Source organism: Bufo gargarizans, chromosome 1 (assembly GCF_014858855.1).
Source record: "Bufo gargarizans isolate SCDJY-AF-19 chromosome 1, ASM1485885v1, whole genome shotgun sequence".
NCBI classification, from domain to species: domain Eukaryota; kingdom Metazoa; phylum Chordata; class Amphibia; order Anura; family Bufonidae; genus Bufo; species Bufo gargarizans.
This window is the reverse complement of record NC_058080.1, coordinates 598,313,836-598,333,426: the sequence shown is the minus strand read 5'-3', so window position 1 is coordinate 598,333,426 and position 19,591 is coordinate 598,313,836. Positions and strand designations below refer to the sequence as shown.

The following is a 19,591-nucleotide window of genomic DNA, read 5'->3' as shown; positions in this document are numbered from 1 at the left end:
ACAAACATTTGCCAAATGACCTATGCCCCCACAACAGAAACACACCATATTCTGAGGACTAAATCCTCTTTTATCAGGGGCAAGTCTGCCTAGCTGCATGGGCTCCTCCTCAGAAGGGAGCGAGACAGGATGAGACCCCTGCATACTGAATGGGTCCGCACCATTGCCCCTAGACTGACAATGGCTGGACGGAGAGGTCTTGTTTCTTTCCCTTAGACGCCTGTCAAGGCGTACCGCTAATGACATGGCAGACTCTAAGGATGTTGGTCTCTCATGGAAAGCAAAGGCATCTTTCAAATCCTCTGAGAGACCATGACAGAACTGACTTCGGAGTGCAGCATCATTCCAGCCTGAATCAGCTGCCCATCTCCGAAATTCAGAACAATAAAGCTCCGCAGACAGTTTGTTCTGGCATAGAACACGTAAGTTCGATTCTGCCAGAGCAACACGATCCGGGTCATCATATATCTGCCCCAGGGCCACAAAAAACCTTTCCACGGATCGAAGGGAAGGATCCCCTGATGGGAGCGAAAAAGCCCAAGTCTGAGCATTACCTCTGAGCAGGGAGATGACAATCCTCACCCTCTGTTCCTCATTACCAGAGGAGTGGGGACACAAACAAAAATGGAGTTTACATGCCTCTCTGAAGCGAACAAAATTCTCACTGCCCCCGGAGAACGTTTCCGGAAGTGAGACCTTTGGCTCGCAACAGACTCCATGAGCCGGAGCAGAGCCCAATGCTTGTAGCTGAGTCAGAGATTGACGGAGATCCGCTACTTCCAAAGAAAGACCCTGCATGCGGTCAACCAGGTCAGAAAGCGGATCCATGTCAACAAGGACGGTTTTGGTGGATTATAATGTCACGGCTGTTTAAGGGTAACCAGAGCATACACAGTAAGAAGAGCTACTGACCGGACCCCAAACTAGGGAAGAGAAAGGGTGACCCCTGTCAGACCCTCAACACTCTCCCTATGCTGCTAAAGCACATGCCCGGATCCAAATGGTGGAACGAGGCATGCCCGCGTACCTTAGACTGATGAGCCCTGTAACCCCTACAATAGTGGAAGGGGCACGGCCACCGATGCCCTGCTCAGAATATGGAGGGAACCGGGGCCACCTCAGATCCAGTCAGGAAACCACCAGGTACACAACAAAGTCTGCACACTTAGCTGATGAAGCTGCAACCGCAGAGAAGACGGATCCAAGGGCCGCTGGCAATATCCGGAGTGCTTGCAGCAGCAGAACACAGGTCCAGGGAACTAGTAGCTAAAGAAGTGAAGATACTCAAGGCAGAGCTACAACTGAAAAGAGAAATATAATCCACGCCCTGCAATAGGAGGAGGGGTGATTTAAAGGCAGGGAAATCAGGAGAGACAGCTGGGAGTAAAGACCTCACAACAGGGGCGGAGAAACAGAACAGTGAGAACACCTCCAAACTCTAAGTGACAGCATCACAGGGGTGGAGACACAGAGCTGTGAGAACGTCTCAAAGCTCTGGTAGTGACAACCTGCTTCACAAAACCAATTTATATTGGACGCAATAAACTTTATCTTAAACCATAACATCTTTACCTTTTGAAAATAAAATATATAAGCAAACAAAAGGAACCGCAATGGGTACGCATTTCGCGCTGAGCTTCTCAAATTTATATAGGAGTATTTGAGGAACAATTCATTTACAATGAACACCCATGGTGCAAAAAGTTGATATTTTACAGGCGGTACATTGATGATTTGCTACTAATCTGGGACGGAAGCCTGGACAATGCCAACAACTTCACTTTTCATCTGAATAACAAGACCTTTAGGCCTCATGCACACGACCGTTGTGTGCATCCGCGTCCGTTCCGTCATTTTTCACAGTCCCATTAATTTCTATGGAGCTGTGAAATAAAAAAACTGATAGTCCTCCGGTTTTTCTCCGCGTCCGTGATTCCAGTCCGTCAAAAAAATATAACCTGTCCTATTCTTGTCAGTGGAAAACAGAGGACAGACCCATTCAAGTCAATGGGTCCGTCAAAAAAAAACGGATGCACAACTGGTATGTCATCCGTGTCCGCGTCCGTTTTTTTTCTACAAGACCTTGGTGCAATAAAATTACACTTTTCATTAACCTTCCTTTTATTTCCTGTCAGACAAAAACAAAAGGAAAACATAAGGAAACACAACTGAAGCAAAATCGGACACGGACCACTGAAGCAAAATCACTGACAGTGAAAGAACACTGTCGTGTGCATGAGGCCTTAACCTCACCTTTACGGCAAACCACTCCAAAGTAGCTATAGAATATTTAGATTTGGTCCTCTGTTCTGAAAGAAAATCTATAGAAACCAGAACTTTCTTTAAGAAAGTAGATGGAAACAGTTATCTAGACTATCAAAGTATTGGAAATAGATAAATAAATTGGACTGGCACTCTGTATGTGTGGTATAATACGGATATAAATGGAATAAAATGCAATATAAAGTGATCACACAATTTAATTCACAAAAAACTCAAATTACAATAAAATCACCAAAATACATGATTATAAAACTAAATATAAAAATAAACACTGCAACAGCAATAGTATATAATGCTTCATAAAAATACTGATGATAATAATAATATAATCCTAGTGGGTTCTTGTAGTCAGATAAATCCAATAGTGTTCCTTTATATGAGGTTCCTTTGATAGGAAAGAAGCAGGTTAAATGTCCTTCCTCTCAGGGAGTGTATGTGTAGAGAGGAATACCGCTTGGTTGTGCAGTTATAAATCCTGTCCGCAATTTGAAGGGGGCTTTATAAAAAAACGGTTCCCAAGATAGCTTTAGTCGCAACCCAATTCAATGGGTAAATAAAGTGCTGTGTGCTCTAAGGTAAAAAATGGATCTTACCTTGGCCCAGATGATAATTCAAAGTAGGTATAGATACCGCATACCTGATTGTTATTCCTCTGTGATGTACACGGTCCCGCGTTGTTTAAGTGAACGCTGAAGTCGCGTGGTCTATGGCGTGCTTCTGGCTTAGTCCGTAGCAAGGTATCGTAAAAACTAATGACCGGACTGTCCGTATCCCAGAACGCCCACGCCTCACGTGATCTGTGACGTGCATCTAGTCCGTGACTATAGCGAGGTATCGCGGGAACTGTGCTCGGCGGTTTCTATATAGAAGGATTTTTCACTGGAGCCCTCCAATTTTTAAAGGAATATTCACAGACTTTGTGTCATCTGTAAGAAGCCCTTGGTCGAAGTGGGAGCTATCGGCTGGTTACGCCAGACGCGTTTCGGGGACCTCTTACCCCTTCCTCAGTGGCCACTGTTTCTAAATAATGCCTGATCCTCCACCCCAATAAGGTTCTCCGCACCAGTTTTTTTTTTACCCTGGGACCATCCTAACCACCATTTAATTCCACCCACTTCCTGCTACTCCCCCCAACTGTCTGCCCCGTCCCTAGTGTCCTCCCATCCCTCCAATTGATCTTTCAATCCATCCCCATTCCCCCCCCCCCCCCCTTTCCGGTTGGTCCACATGGTTGGTTCAAGCTCATTATCTATATCATTCCCCTAGCCAGTTTCCACAGGTTCATTTTCTCATACCCCTCATCATTCATTCCCAAATCTGCATTGTCTGACCCACTCAGTATTCCCACCATTTACCATCCCCCTACTCCCCCATACATCATCCAGCTTCTTGTCCTTCAACCACATACAGCCATATACCCTCTCAACATCACCTACTCTTCACAATCCAATTTTGTTCACTAACCCCCCCCCCCATACCTCAATCCCTTCCATTATTCTCTAGATAGCATGTCTCTTCCGTCCTTTAGGTTCCCCCTCAGATCCCATTACAGACACTCCTTCCCTCTTCTCCATCTATCCATCCATATACTCTCATCCCAACAGACTGAATGAGCCGCTGCGCTCTGACATTGAGCGCACACACACGCAGCACAAGACAGCTTCGGATCAGCCAGCTGTCAGTCTAAGACCCCGCCCACTTTCCCCCGGGTCTTGAAAGCGCGCTTTCGCACACACGTGAATGGGCCGCGCTACCTGCACTTGTTTGGATCCCACAGGTACCGTTCTTGTAGCTTTCCTCTCTCTTCCAATACACTAGACACAGTATCATATCTCAGTCCCTTCAGTTGTAACAGCCTCTGGAACAACACCCCCTGTTATATAATCATTTCATTTTCCCTCCTTTCTATATGCATTCCATTGTACTATAGCCCAGTCTCCTCCTTTGCACTAATACCTGCCGTTATACCCCAGCCTCCTGTTATTAACCTGACAGTACAACCCAGCGTTTGTACTATTATCTTGACACTCTACCTTCAGCCTTCCTTGGTGTATTATTATTATTATTATTATTATTATGACCGCTTAATCCAGCCTCCTATTGTGTATATTGACCTTGAGACTATACCCCTAATGTCCCCTTGTGGAATTAGCACTGGTCATTTCCTTTGACCCATTACCCTTTAAATTTTACCTATTTTTCACATGCATCCAATTATTCCAGTTTGGATTATCCACACGTGAGAAGCTACACTCTCTGCATCAGCGCGGGCCCGCAGGTTCCCCCCCTTCATCATGTAGGACTTTAGTGTACCATTTTACCCTGTGTTTTCCGCCAATTTTCTTGCTGCAAATCTCCTCACTCCATGTGACTTAACTATACCGTACTATCCAGCGACCCGTACCAAGTGTTATTATCACACGGTTGTCAATTCAAGGAGGGCGCTATATAGCACTGACAGTCGACCTGCGCCCTCCTTGCATTGTTTACTGTATATCTGATATTTATGTATTGTATGAATTGTACCTTACCCATTATAAATTTATTCAAGTAATGTTTTTTAATTATTTATTCTCATTTATGCATTGAACATCCTTTTTTCTTGACATGCTCTTGGTATCAATACACCTTTTATCACTATATGTCACCGAATACCAAACATTATGTCTTTTAGACTTGAGAAAGGGGTATATTTACTTCGAAACGCGTTTGTCGCTTATTACCTAATAAAAAATGAGTTTTTTAAAACATCCCCTGAGGTCGTGTTTGCGCCGAGAAGGTATCCCATTTTTGTACTGTTTCTGGTACACATCCGCCCCCACTGAATCTCGCATCACTCCTCCGGAGAACCGGCCACTCCACTTACGAGGATTGAGAGGTACCGGCAGCACTGACCCACCGCTCTCACGAGTATTGTGCCTTTTTGATGCACAACATTGAAAGGTGAGCACAATAATTGGCACCTTTTGTTTCTAAATACCCTTTAAATTTCATACTACCCTATGAGCGCCTCTCCCTTTCTTGCCACACGTACTTTATTGGACTGGGGAAGGTAGGCTTGGTAGCGGGACCTCCCCAGTCCACCCCATTCCAGGGCAGATTTTCCCTTAGCCATCTGCGCTCATTAAGGGGAAATAAAAAACCTGTCCCAGGCTGTCAGTCTGGGGGAAGTGATGTCAGGTGAGAAGTCCAGGAGGCTGGCTGCTGTCCTGACTAAAGAAAAACCTGATGCCCTGTGTGACCTGTGTTTTATAGGTGAGGCAGATACTCTCTGTATAAGGCTACTTTCACACTGGCGTTTTGGTTTCCGTTTGTGAGAGCCGTTCAGGGCTCTAACAAGCGGTCCAAGTACAAGTTTTGCCCTAATGCATTCTGAATGGATAAGGATCCGCTCAGAATGCATCAGTTTGCCTCCGTTCCGCCTCCATTCCGCTCTGGAGGCGGACACCAAAACATTGCTTGCCGCGTTTTGGTGTCCGCCTGAAGATGTGGAGGCAAACGGATCTGTCCTGGCACACAATGTAAGTCAAAGAGGACGGATCCGTTTTCACTGACACAATCTGGAACAATAGAAAACTGATCCGTCCTCCATTGACTTTCAATTGTGTTCAAGACGGATCCGTTTTGGCTATGTTACAGATAATATAAACGGATCCGTTCTGAACGGATGCATGCGGTTGTATTATCTGAACGGAAGCGTTTGTGCAGATCCATGATGGATCCACACCAGACGCGAGTGCGAAAGTAGCCTTAGTTAGTGCTCAGACGAGCAGGATTTGTATTACGTTTTGTTGGCGAAAGTGTAAAGGCAATTTATTTCTGCTGTTTGTGCCACAATAAAGTGGAACCTGATTTGAACTTTATCCAGTTTGCCCCATAATCTGTCACCGCCGCCCTGCTTCAGAGAGCAATCCCTGACACCATGTTATAACTGAAAACAAAAACGGAATCCATAATGCTGATGTGAACCCATCCTAAGTCGTATCTAGTCTAATCGGTCTTTACTTACAGTGCCCCATCACAGAAAATGATGGAAGAGAGCGGCATTGAGACAACTCCCCCTGGCACTCCTCCTCCCAGCACCTTGGGGACATCAAACGCAGCTGCTACAGCTATCGCCACTCCAGTGCCACCAGGTAGAATCAGTGTGACGTTCCTGGCATGAAATAACTTAGTGTTCAAAGGGGTTTTCTTGGATTTTAATATTAATGACCTATCCTCAGGACTGATCCGACGCCTGGGACCCCCGCCGATCAGCTGGTCGAAGAGAAGGCCGCACTCCATGCCAGCACAGGCTTCTCTTCGTTGTTTACCTGCTCGCCATCGACATCTCAGCGGTGAGCAGGTGTAATTACAAGCTGTCCCATTCACTTCTGTAGTATACACTTGAATAGGAATAAGCCGTCCCATAGAAGTGAACGGGACGGCTTGTAATTACATTTGCTCACTGCTGTGATGTCAGCATCGAGCAGGTAAACAATGAAGAGAAGCCAGCGCTGGCACAAGTGCAACCTTCTCTTCAAATAGCTGATCAGCGGGGTGGTGGTTGTTGGACACCTGCCGATCTGATGAACCTATCCAGAGGATCAATATTTAAATCCTGGAAAACCCCTTTAAAGAGGACCTTCCACGGGTCCGGACATTATCATCTAACTACCGGGTTGTGTAGGGCATACTGATGGCATGTTACTATGTTTTCTATGCGCCGCTCCATTCTCCCTCTGTGCCTCCTGTTCACTTTTCCCGCCTGGTATGTAAATTCATACCATCGGTACAGGGAGGAGGAGACGGCTCTGTTTCTCAGTGGGCATCTCCTTCTCCCTGGCTGTGAGCTGTCCAATAGCAGCGGAGAGCGTCAGAGCCACGGAGGAGGTGAGTTTTTTTTTTTCTCCCTGGCTGTGACATTCTCCCTGGACAGCTCTACAGGGAGAAGGAGAAACACCGCCGCCTCCCCCGCCCTGTACCGAAGGTGTGAATTTACATACCAGGCAGGAAACCAATACCGGGGGGCACAGCGGGCGAATAGAGCGGTGCATAGAAAACATAGTAAGCGCTGTAACATGCTATCAGTATGCCCTACACAACCCGCTAATTATATGATAATGTCCGGACCCGTTTAATGGTCCTCTTTAAAGCAAGTATACGTTGTGTCAGGCATGGCAAATGTTCTAATATACTCAGTTGTTCCCTATTTTCATGATATGGGGTTATTGTCAGTGAATAAAAACAACGTTGTTTAGATTAGGAGGGTAGACAATGCTGTCTGAGCTAAGTGCACCAGCCACCCGATTCTTTCTGGTTGTTTGTTGCAGTGTATCAGTCTGGAGTCCTGGCTGCTTAATTCACAGATAGTGTTGAGCGAACTTCTGTTTTAAAGAGGACCTTTCACTACTCTACAAACTAAAAACTAACTATACCTGTGGGCAGAGCGGCGCCCAGGGGTCCTCCTGCACTTACTAGTAAGTCTGGGCGCCGCTCCGTTCGCCCGGTATAGGCTCCGGTGTCTGCGCTCCCTCTGACTGATTTCTTGTAGGAGGCGTGTCCCTTGCTGCACTGCTGGCCAATCGCAGCGCACAGCTCATAGCCTGGCTTTGAGCTGTGCGCTGCGATTGGCCAGCAGTGCAGCAAGGGACACGCCTCCTACAAGAAATCAGTCAGAGGGAGCGCAGACACCGGAGCCTATACCGGGCGAACGGAGCGGCGCCCAGACTTACTAGTAAGTGCAGGGGGACCCCTGGGCGCCGCTCTGCCCACAGGTATAGTTAGTTTTTAGTTTGTAGAGTAGTGAAAGGTCCTCTTTAAGTTCGGCGTCTAAAGTTCGGCTTCCGGTTAGCGGAGAATCCCGATATGGATTCCGAATACCGTTGTGGTCCCTGGTAGTGGATGCAATAATGGCTGATTATTGATTCCGCTACCACGGACCACAACGGTATTCGGAATCCATATAGGGATTCTCCGCTAACCGGAAGCCGAACTTTAGACTCCAAACTTAAAACAGAAGTTCGCTCAACACTATTCACAGAGCATTGCTTAGAACTGTATCCGCCATTTCTCTAAAACCATTATACTAATCTAGCTGTACCACTGGTGAGATGCGTGATGGCTGCGCTAGAACTGCATAGAGAAATCTGCAATAAATTTGGTATATAACTACATTCCTGTGCTTTCATGGATTTTTACAAGAAGCAGTTCCCCAATACAGTGATCCCTCAAGATACAATGGCCTCAGGAGCCAATATTTTCAACATACAATGGTTCCAACAGATGCTTCCATAAACTGCCTTGTTGGCAGATCGGTGGGGGTGGACACCCAGCACCTAAACTGATCATCAGAGGGCTCCACTATAAGGCTAGGTCTACACGACGACATTTGTCGCGCGACATTTTGTTGCACCAATGTCGTGCGACAATTTTTATAATGGCAGTCTATGGTGTCGCACTGCAACATGCGACATGCTGCGACTGCGACGCGACAGTCGCAGAAAATCCATTCAAGATGGATTTTTCTGCGACTGTTGCGTCGCAGTCGCAACATGTCGCATGTTGCAGTGCGACACCATAGACTGCCATTATAAAAATTGTCGCGCGACATTGGTGCAACAAAATGTCGCGCGACAACTGTTGCGCCCTATCTGTCGCACGACTTTTTGTCGCGCGACAAATGTCGTCGTGTAGACCTAGCCTAATACACATGCCCTTAATATTCTACTTCAGTTGTATGGCACTGATTATAAAGACAAACCTTCAAGTTGCTTGTCTCTTCCACTATTAGGGTCCAGTCACACGTCCGTATGAACGGGTCCGCATGCGTTCTGCAATTTTGTGGAACAGGTGCAGACCCATTCATTTTAATGGGGCCGCAAAAGATGCAGACAGCACACTATGCGCTGTCCGCATCCCCAGTTCCATTCCGCGGCCCCGCAAAAAAATATAGAGCATGTCCGATTCTTGTCCGCGGCCACAGACAAGAATCTGAATTTCTATCACCGGGCCGGCCATGTGCGGAATGCAAATGCTCGGTGTCCGTAATTTGCGGACCGCAAAACACTTGTGGACGTGTGAATGGACACAGTCCAGTGCTGGGTTTTGACTGCCATATTCCTGCCTGTGGCAGGTAGGAAGACATTGTATGCGTACAGCCCTGCATCTCACTAGATGATGACCATGGATCTGCACAGTCTCTAGTACAGCCAGCAGTGTTTGGTTGCCTTCGCAAGAGGCAGATGATGAAAATGGGGTTGTTTTGGTGGCAAGCACATGGATTTCTGCCAGCCTCATTCAGATAATTGGAATAGATTTTCAGTCGCAGAAAATTTCTGCAACAAAATCTGCTGCATATAACGGCCCCCCACCTTTCATTCTGTGTACCCTGCTATAAGTGCGTTGACTGCTCCCTGGTGGCTAGCCCCAAAATATTAGGAAGATGCACCAAGAGAATAACTTGGGGTAGTTCCTGCATCCCCCCACCCATCATACTGACCTCCAAGGACTAGGGAAGTATTCAGACCACATTAGCTGCGTCTCTGAAGTGTAAGTTGTAGAAAACAATGAAATACTAGCAAATTAGTCAATGTTTTTTTCTGAGTCTAAGTACCATTCAATCCTGTTAATGGGGTTTTCTGAGATTTTTAACGACCTAGCCCAGAGGGCTGTATAAAATGAATTACATTTTTTTTTTTAAATGCCCCGCTGGGCCTGCAGCCAATCACTGGTCTCACATATGCATGAACTACACGTGACCAGTGACTGGCTGGCACTTGACTGCTGCAGGACCACCAGGGACCTGAGCAGGGCATAGTAAAAGCTAAGTAAATATTTTATTTAATTAATTTTACACAGCCCCTTGTTTGGGGACCACACTTAAAAAATCTCAGAAATCCCCTTTAAATGCACATGTATCTTTGGTATTCACTGCTGTAAGCCGCTGGTGTCTCACTTGTGCTGTTCTGTTTTTCTCTTTACAGTTTTATCAAGTCCATTACCTCCTCTGACAGTCCCGTCTGCCCAGTGCTTTTCTCCTCCTTCTTTCTCATCCCCTCTTCCACCTTCAACCATTCCTCCCATGAGAACCTCCGCTCCTCTGCCTTATACACCCCCACCTTTGGCCTCAGGAGGGTTACTGCCTCCTCTTCACACATCTGCGCCTGCAGGTTTCAGCAGTCCTATGCCATCCTTCTCTTCTCCTGCATCTTTTCCTCCTCCTCTTCCACTCAGCTCCACTCCTGCACCTGTCTTATCAGCACCACCTATGGGTCCTCCAGTCACAGGATTTTCTATGACGTCCACCTATGATATTACAAAGGGTCACGCGGGGCGAGCACCACAGACACCACTGATGCCTTCATATTCTGCACCTTCTGTCTCAGGTTGTCTGGAATGTATTCTGTTCCTATTTCTTCTGTTAATGTTATTGCTAGTATGTCTAGAAGATGTAGACCGCTGTTAATCTATGAAGATGTTTGCAGCTCTTTACATGATTATAATCTTGAATTCTCCCATGTAATGTTATTCCGGATTCGCTCTCTTTGAGGCCCCGTGCACACAGCTGGATTATGACTCCTTGTACGAGCTGTAATTTGGTCCGAGGACAGGGTGTGATCTCAGAGGATGGCCTAAAAGTTTGAGGAATCCAAAAATCACTTTATTGTCGCTTTAGATTCCCGTCACTTACCAGCGGGGTACATGCTACAGTCTATGGCAGCCTGTATTCCGCTGACTGTCAGGAATTTTAATTTCATATTATTTGGCCCTGCTTAAAAGTGTCTCCTACACAATCATTATATTAAGAAATTAAAACCTTTACCTTGCAAACCTCAGCCCCTTACTGCCACATCTCCCCTGGGGACCAAACCTAAATGGAGTGTGGGCATTATATGTGATTCGTTATTTGAGTGGTATTTATTTCTACCCACAGATGGACATACATGAGTTAGCCAAATCTGCTGATACCAGCAAGACGATCTAAGGCTACTTTCACAATCGCGTTTTGTGCGGATCCGTCATGGACGGATTGTTCAGATAATCCAACCGTCTGCATCCGTTATGAACAGATACATTTGTATTTTCTTTAACATGGCCAAGACAGATCTGTCTTGAACACCATTGAAAGTCAATGGAGGACGGATCCGTTTTCAGTAATGCCAGATTGTGTCATTGAAAACGATTCCATCCCCATTGACCTACATTGTGTGCCAGGACGGATCAGTTTGGCTCAGTTCCTCAGGCGGACACCAAAACGGTGCAAGAAGAGTTTTGGTGTCCGTCTCCAAAGCGGAATGGAGACAAACTGATGCATTCTGAGCGGATCCTTTTCCATTCAGAACGCATTAGAATGCAAACTGATCCGTTTTGGACCGCTTATGAGAGCCCTGAACGGATCTCTCAAACGGAAAGTCAAAACGCGAGTGTGAAAGTGGACTAATTTGTATGGGGGGTGTCTTGACGCTCCCTCAATAATGAATGGATTTCAGCATGCCCGATCCTTTTGTTCTCAGGAGATAAGCCAGAACCAGAGGTGTCTGGCAGTGGCTTTCTCCTCTCTTTCCATTCAAGACGCATACAGCCTGTGCCAAACTGAGCGTGCATGTATATATGGGAGTCAGAAGGAAGAGATGACCCACCGTGTATGATAGATGTAAACTAATATGTATTGCTGCTATTACACTCCCTGCATGGTATATGGTAACATCAATACAGGCAGCACATCAGCGGCTTCCGAATTCTCCCGGCTGGAAATTAGATTCTTTATAATTGATATTCTTGTTTATTTCCATTACATAACACTGACTTGGTGTCTTCCAGTAACCTGTGTGATAATAACTTTATTCCCTAATGTAAGAGGATCAGGTGCTGACAGACATCAGCAATACGAGGCAAATGTAAAAAACACCAATAAATCACTTAAAAGGAACCTGTCACCATAAAGATGCAATGCGATCTGCAGAGAGCTTGTGTTGGTGCAGGAGGAGCTGATCAGATTTATATATAGCTCCGTGGGAAAAGATTTAGTAATATTTGTATTTACACCCCTGTTTTTGGGGGGATTAGGAGTCCAGCGGGTGGTCTTAGTTAAAGGGGCTTTCTGGGATTTTTTTTTTGTCTGATGACCTATCCTCTGTATATGTCATTGGTATCTGATCCGTGGGTTTCTGTTACCTAGGGCTCCCGCTGATCAGCTGATTGAGAAGGCACTCACCGTAGCGCCGCAGCCTTATTTCAGCTCGCCAAGCACAGCACTGTACATTTGTATAGTGCTCAGCTCCATGTGACCAAAAGTTTTTTTTTTTTTTTTTCTCAATTTCACCCCATTTTTGGAATTTTTTTCCAGCTCTCCACTATATCTTATGCAATATTAAATGGTGGAATTATAAAATGTTACTTGTCCCTCAAAAAACAAGTCCTTATATGGCTATGTGAACGGAATAATAAAGCATAAAGGCAGGGAGTGAAAAACGTAAAAGCAAAAATGGAAAAAAAAAAAAACAACTCCGGGGCTGGAAGGGTTAATGTTATTTTTGTTTATTTTCTAGTTTTACAAAATCCTGTTACCCAGCTTGCCCCTGGCCCCCCTGGAGCATCCAGCCCTTCCATTACATTTCCGGAGGAGCCTGAAGACCCCAGGGTGTTTGCAGCACACAGTGAGTCCTCTGCTGGAGGAATCTGGGGCTTTTTTAAGGTAAGACATAACGGGTTAAGGCTGACCATGCGTATTCGATTACGGACAGCCGAACCTGCCAATTTCTCTTCTTTGTCTTAAGGTGATGCTGCTCCAAACTTCGCACAGGTGCTCTATGCTGCGCTTCTGGAGCCTGCGTACTACATTAACTTTTGTGGGCTAATGCCTCAGCCCCTGTGCAGAACATATCCCTGAAGCAGTAGCTAAAAAAAAGGGACTGTAGTGCGCAGGCGTCCGAAGCGCCAGGACATCAGGGGAGAGGGGAGGCATCCTTGGAAGGTTAAGGGAGGAGCAGATATCGGGGAAAGACAGCAGGTTTGGGCACTTTGAATAGAAAAGACCACCCAGCTGGGTAATTAGGAGCCAATTTGCATAGAAATAAGAGTTATTTTCCTGGACATTCAATGACCAACAAAATGTCATACCGGTATGTTTACAATGTGTTTACCACGTGCTGATGGAGATTGCTGGTTGTTTAATTACTGAAAAGTCTGTGATGGACTCCATCAAATATGTTGCATGGACCGTGGATTATTACACTTCAGGTTTTAGTAAACCTGGTTGACTGACCCCTTTGGCTACACATATTTGTGACTCTTGTGAGATCCATATGTCTAGAGATCTACTAGACCAGGGATGAGCATCCTCCGGCACTCCAGATGTTCAGAAACTACAACTCCCAGAATGCTTCATTCACTTCTGTGGGATTAAGAAGAACAGCATAGCATGTTTGCATTCTGGGAGTTGTAGTTTCACAGCAGCTGGAGTGCCGCACGTTGCTGATCCCTGATCTAGCAAGTACAAATGTATGGCATCTGTGTCTATGCACTTTGTGAGGCATACAGAGAGAAATGGGGGGGAAGGGGGGATATTTTAGGCAAAGAGTGGATGGGACCTGTAGTATTTCAAGAGGCATTATGGCTGCCACATGTCTGTGGCCTTTGTTTTCTGTTATTATCTTATGATTATTATAATCTTTTGCCTATAAACTGGAAAAACATTGTTTCCATTTAATAATAGGGAGTCGCTGGAAATCCCATGGTGAAATCTGTGCTGGATAAGACCAAACACTCAGTGGAGAGCGTGATCACCACTCTGGACCCTGGCATGGCTCCATATATCAGTAAGTAAAATCTTGCTGTTTACATGTTACCCTATTCCTAGGTGATGATGCTGTACGACATAAAGTACATTCCAATATCATTTTTTAGCTGCAGCGATAGGGCCTTGTCCATTTTTGTGAAGGCAGAGTGGTAACCAATTAAAGAATCTGCCAAACTGATGTAGAGAAAAATGTGACCTTGAATAAATAACAATGTGTAACGTTCCTCCATGTGCCTTTTCTTTCTTAAGGATCTGGAGGAGAGCTTGACCTAGTGGTAACCTCAAAGAAGGAAGTGAAGGTTGCTGCCGTGCGAGATGCTTTTCAAGAAGTTTTTGGCATGGCCCTTGTAACAGGAGAAGACGGGCAGTCAAACATTGCTCCTCAGCCGGTTGGCTATGCTGCAGGTCTGAAGGTAATTTAGGCTACTTTCACACTCTCATTTTGGCTTTCCGTTTGTGGTATCCGTTCAGGGATCTCGCAAGCGGTCCAAAACAGATCAGTTTTGCCCTAATGCATTCTGAATAGAAAAGGATCCGCTCAGAATACATCAGTTTGCCTCCGTTTAGTGGCTATGTTACAGATAATACAAACGGATCCGTTCATGATGGATGCATGCAGTTGTATTATTGTAACTGAAGCATTTTTGCAGATCCATGACGGATCCGCAAAAAATGCTAGTGTGAAAGTAGCATTGTTTCCTGCACTAAACATTGGAAAAAGGGGCATAAAGAAAGATGTGTTTAAAGGGACACTGACAGGCCGAATAAGCATATTTAGCTATATATATATAGGTCTTCTAATGTGTATTAAAAACATACAAGTATAACCCCTGTCCACCTTATAAATACAGCAAAATCATGTTTGCTAACCTGATGTAATCGCTCTTCTTTCTGCCCAAGGGGCGGCGTTTCAGCTCCCCATGGGCGCACACACGCGCCCCAACCCCTGTTTTCAAGTGCCGCCCAGCTTATCAATATTCACTTCGCTGGGCGGCTTCTGCTGTCCCCGACGTTCTGAGATCTTTCTATTGGGCATGCGCGGGATCTCGGAACGTTGGGGACAGCAGAAGGCGCCCAGCGAAGTGAATATTGATGAGCTGGGCGGCGCTTGAAAATGGCGGTTGGAGCGCATGTGTGCGCCCATGTGGAGCTGAAACGCCGCCCCTTGGGTACAAAGAAGAGCGATTACATCAGGTTATTAAACATGATTTTGCTGTATTTATAAGGTGGACAGGGGTTATACTTTTGTTTTTAATATACACATTAGAAGACCTATGCATTTTTATATATATATATATATATATATATATATATATATAGCTAAATATGCTTATTGGGCCTGTCAGTGTCCCTTTAAAGGTGAATTTGTATCTGGGATATTTATGGCAAATCCACAGGATAGCCCATAAATGTCCAATGAGTGCGGGTCACACCTCTGGGACACACTCCTATCTCGAACTGACCCGCGTCTCATGGCAGTCATGAATTGAGAAGTGATTGTGCATGTGTAGCTCTCCATTCACATCTATGGGAGTTCCAAAAATAACCAACGCACTTGGTTATTAGTCCAAAAAATGTGAGCGGAGAGCGCGGCAGCCATGAAACAAGGCCCAATTTTCAAGATAGGTGTGGGCCACACCTATGGAACCCGCTGCTATCTCACATTTGTGGCATACACTGCTTAATATAATATCTGTCATCTGCAGGGAGCCCAGGAAAGGATTGATAGCCTCCGTCGGAGTGGCATGATCCATGAGAAGCAGCCTGCTGTGTCGGTGGAAAATTTCATAGCTGAGCTTCTGCCAGACAAGTAAGCAATGGATGTAGAGGCAGCATAACATCATTGTACTGATGACCTCCATTTAAAAAGCCGCTACCCATGTTCTTTTACATCACATTAGTGATATATAAGCATTCATTATGGATGCAGCAGGTGTATATCCTGTTAAACGGGTAGAAGAGACTGTGCTTTGTGTGTGTGTATATATATATATATAATGTATGAGCTGTGCATATTTTAGTTGCTATTTAAAGGATAACTGTCACACTTAGACCCTAATTTCAATTTTCATATATGTAGTTACTAATAACATGATATTCCAGAATCAGTTACTATTAGACTGACTTACCCCATATTTAATAAGATTCAGCCCTTAGCAACCAGTCTGCATAAAACTGCAATTTCACTATTCAGTTAAGATGGCCGCCACTGCCCTCACCTGAGGCTAATCCTGCCTGCCCTCACTAGCCAGTAACAATAGCCCCCCAAACGTGTCAGTAACCAAAGCCCTCCCCACTAAAGGGTTAATCTCCTGCAGCACAAAAGGGTCCTCTTACCACATGTTGCTCTCATTTACAGGTCCTTCAAAAAAAAATTAGCATATTGTGATAAAGTTCATTATTTTCTGTAATGTACTGATAAACATTAGACTTTCATATATTTTAGATTCATTACACACCAACTGAAGTAGTTCAAGCCTTTTATTGTTTTAATATTGATGATTATGGCATACAGCTCATGAAAACCCCAAATTCCTATCTAAAAAAATTAGCATATTTCATCCGACCAATAAAAGAAAAGTGTTTTTAATACAAAAAAAGTCAACCTTCAAATAATTATGTTCAGTTATGCACTCAATACTTGGTCGGGAATTATTTTGCAGAAATTACTGCTTCAATGTGGCGTGGCATGGAGGCAATCAGCCTGTGGCACTGCTGAGGTGTTATGGAGGCCCAGGATGCTTCGATAGCGGCCTTAAGCTCATCCAGAGTGTTGGGTCTTGCGTCTCTCAACTTTCTCATCCCAATATCCCACAGATTCTCTATGGGGTTCAGGTCAGGAGAGTTGGCAGGCCAATTGAGCCCAGTAATACCATGGTCAGTAAACCATTTACCAGTGGTTTTGGCACTGTGAGCAGGTGCCAGGTCGTGCTGAAAAATGAAATCTTCATCTCCATAAAGCTTTTCAGCAGATGGAAGCATGAAGTGCTCCAAAATCTCCTGATAGCTAGCTGCATTGACCCTGCCCTTGATAAAACACAGTGGACCAACACCTGCAGCTGACATGGCACCCCAGACCATCACTGACTGTGGGTACTTGACACTGGACTTCAGGCATTTTGGCATTTCCCTCTCCCCAGTCTTCCTCCAGACTCTGGCACCTTGATTTCCGAATGACATACAAAATTTGCTTTCATCTGAAAAAAGTACTTTGGACCACTGAGCAATAGTCCAGTGCTGCTTCTCTGTAGCCCAGGTCAGGCGCTTCTGCCGCTGTTTCTGGTTCAAAAGTGGCTTGACCTGGGGAATGCGGCACCTGTAGCCCATTTCCTGCACACACCTGAGCACGGTGGCTCTGGATGTTTCTACTCCAGACTCAGTCCACTGCTTCCGCAGGTCCCCCAAGGTCTGGAATCGGTCCTTCTCCACAATCTTCCTCAGGGTCTGGTCACCTCTTCTCGTTGTGCAGCGTTTTCTGCCACACTTTTTCCTTCCCACAGACTTCCCACTGAGGTGCCTTGATACAGCACTCTGGGAACAGCCTATTCGTTCAGAAATTTCTTTCTGTGTCTTACCCTCTTGCTTGAGGGTGTCAATGATGGCCTTCTGGACAGCAGTCAGGTCGGCAGTCTTACCCATGATTGCGGTTTTGAGTAATGAACCAGGCTGGGAGTTTTTAAAAGCCTCAGGTATCTTTTGCAGGTGTTTAGAGTTAATTAGTTGATTCAGATGATTAGGTTAATAGCTCGTTTAGAGAACCTTTTCATGATATGCTAATTTTTTTAGATAGGAATTTTGGGTTTTCATGAGCTGTATGCCAAAATCATCAATATTAAAACAATAAAAGGCTTGAACTACTTCAGTTGTGTGTAATGAATCTAAAATATATGAAAGTCTAATGTTTATCAGTACATTACAGAAAATAATGAACTTTATCACAATATGCAATTTTTTTTAGAAGGACCTGTATTCACTGAGCAGATGGCAGATCTCCCTTCCCTGGCCTGCGCTGCTCCAACTCTGCATTCTCCAGCTCTGCTGAGTGAGGGAGCGTCTGCCAAGCGCAGGGACAGGGAGAAGTGCACACAGCCCAGGCACTGTTATCAGCTGCTGGGGAGGACCTGGCTTTAATCATTTACTTACAGTCCCTGGCTGTCAGTAATCTGACCTTGCACACTGCGTGCTTCTGCGTCCTCCGTCCTTCAACACATAGACGGACCATGCCTAGCAACACTATTTTAAGCAGAGGTAAAAATAGGCAGTACAGGGAACAAAACTGTGGAATTAAGGGGTAATTGAATACACAGTGAAAAGTTTAAATAGAGCCACCAAGGAGATATTAATCACCACAATCCAATACTCAAAAAAAAAATAAAAAAAATACGACAGTTATACTTTAAAGTGCAATTTGGTCACTTTTAAATTTTTTTTTTTTAAATTTTTTTTTAGGTGGTTTGACATTGGCTGTATAATTTTTGATGACCCAGTCCATGGGATACGTTTAGAAGTCTTCACACAAGCCACACCTGTGCCTATAGAATTTGTACAACAGGTATGCCGGATTCTTTTCTATCCACATTTTGAGGCTTCTTGAAAGTAAGGAGAATTAGTTTTCCATGAAAACCTGTTGTAAAGGAGCTGTCACCCAGACACATTCACTTTGGGCTTGGCTGAATGTATACCATCTCTGATTGGGTGCTTATCTCTCTTGAAAACAAAAGGATCGGGCATTGAAAATCAGCATGTGTAATCCTTCGTATGTCGGAAGTATCAGCACACACCCATACACATAAGATAGTTGGTTAATTGCACCAATTGTATGAAGAACATTGTTTTTTTTCAGTGAGAATAACCAGATTTAGTCAGTGTTAAAGAGCCAGTGTAAGATGATAAAAATTATGGAGTAATTTTACTAAGACAATACAAAGGCCACTGGCATAAGATGCACACATCTCTTAAATGGAACATGTGCCCACGATCTTGGACTAGTATCTGTAGTGTTACATGGGTAGTGCTGCAGATAAGGCTACTTTCACACTTGCGTTCGGGGCTCCGCTTGCGAGTTCCGTTTGAAGGCTCTCACATGCTGATCCACTCAGAATGCATCAGTATGGCTCCGCTTGGCTTCCGTTCCGCTCAGCAGGCGGACACCCAAATGCTGCTTGCAGCGTTCGGGTGTCCGCCTGGCCGTGCGGAGGCAAACGGATCCGTCAATGTAAAGTCTGGACGGATCCGTCTGAATACAAATTGTACTTAGACTTTTTTAGTGAAATATAATGCAGACGGTTCCGTCTAAATGGATACCATCGTTTGCATTATAGGAGCGGATCCGTCTGTACAAATACCAGACGTATCCGCTCCGAACGCAAGTGTGAAAGTAGCCTTAGGAGTTCAGATGACAACTTGTTAATTTCTCTATTGTCCCCTGTTCCACTGTTGTCAGTGCTTAAAGGGAACCTGTCATCAACGTTATGCCGACCTCACTTAGGGCATCATAAATTAGTGACAGAAATGCTGATTTCAGCGGTG

The 19,591-nt window shown here is 45.0% G+C and overlaps 1 protein-coding gene across 1 annotated transcript in view; it reads left to right on the top strand.

Annotated features, from left to right (window-relative positions):
• Window positions 1–19,591, top strand: part of PRRC1 (proline rich coiled-coil 1) — a 42,209-nt gene that overhangs the window by 13,714 nt on the left and 8,904 nt on the right. Inside the window, exons 2-8 of the mRNA XM_044275862.1 lie at window positions 6,295–6,419; window positions 10,248–10,649; window positions 12,813–12,958; window positions 13,979–14,081; window positions 14,312–14,475; window positions 15,769–15,872; window positions 18,512–18,614. Of these exons, the coding sequence (XP_044131797.1) occupies window positions 6,311–6,419; window positions 10,248–10,649; window positions 12,813–12,958; window positions 13,979–14,081; window positions 14,312–14,475; window positions 15,769–15,872; window positions 18,512–18,614 (1,131 nt within the window). The 5' untranslated portion in view covers window positions 6,295–6,310. The remainder of the gene's footprint in view (window positions 1–6,294; window positions 6,420–10,247; window positions 10,650–12,812; window positions 12,959–13,978; window positions 14,082–14,311; window positions 14,476–15,768; window positions 15,873–18,511; window positions 18,615–19,591) is intronic.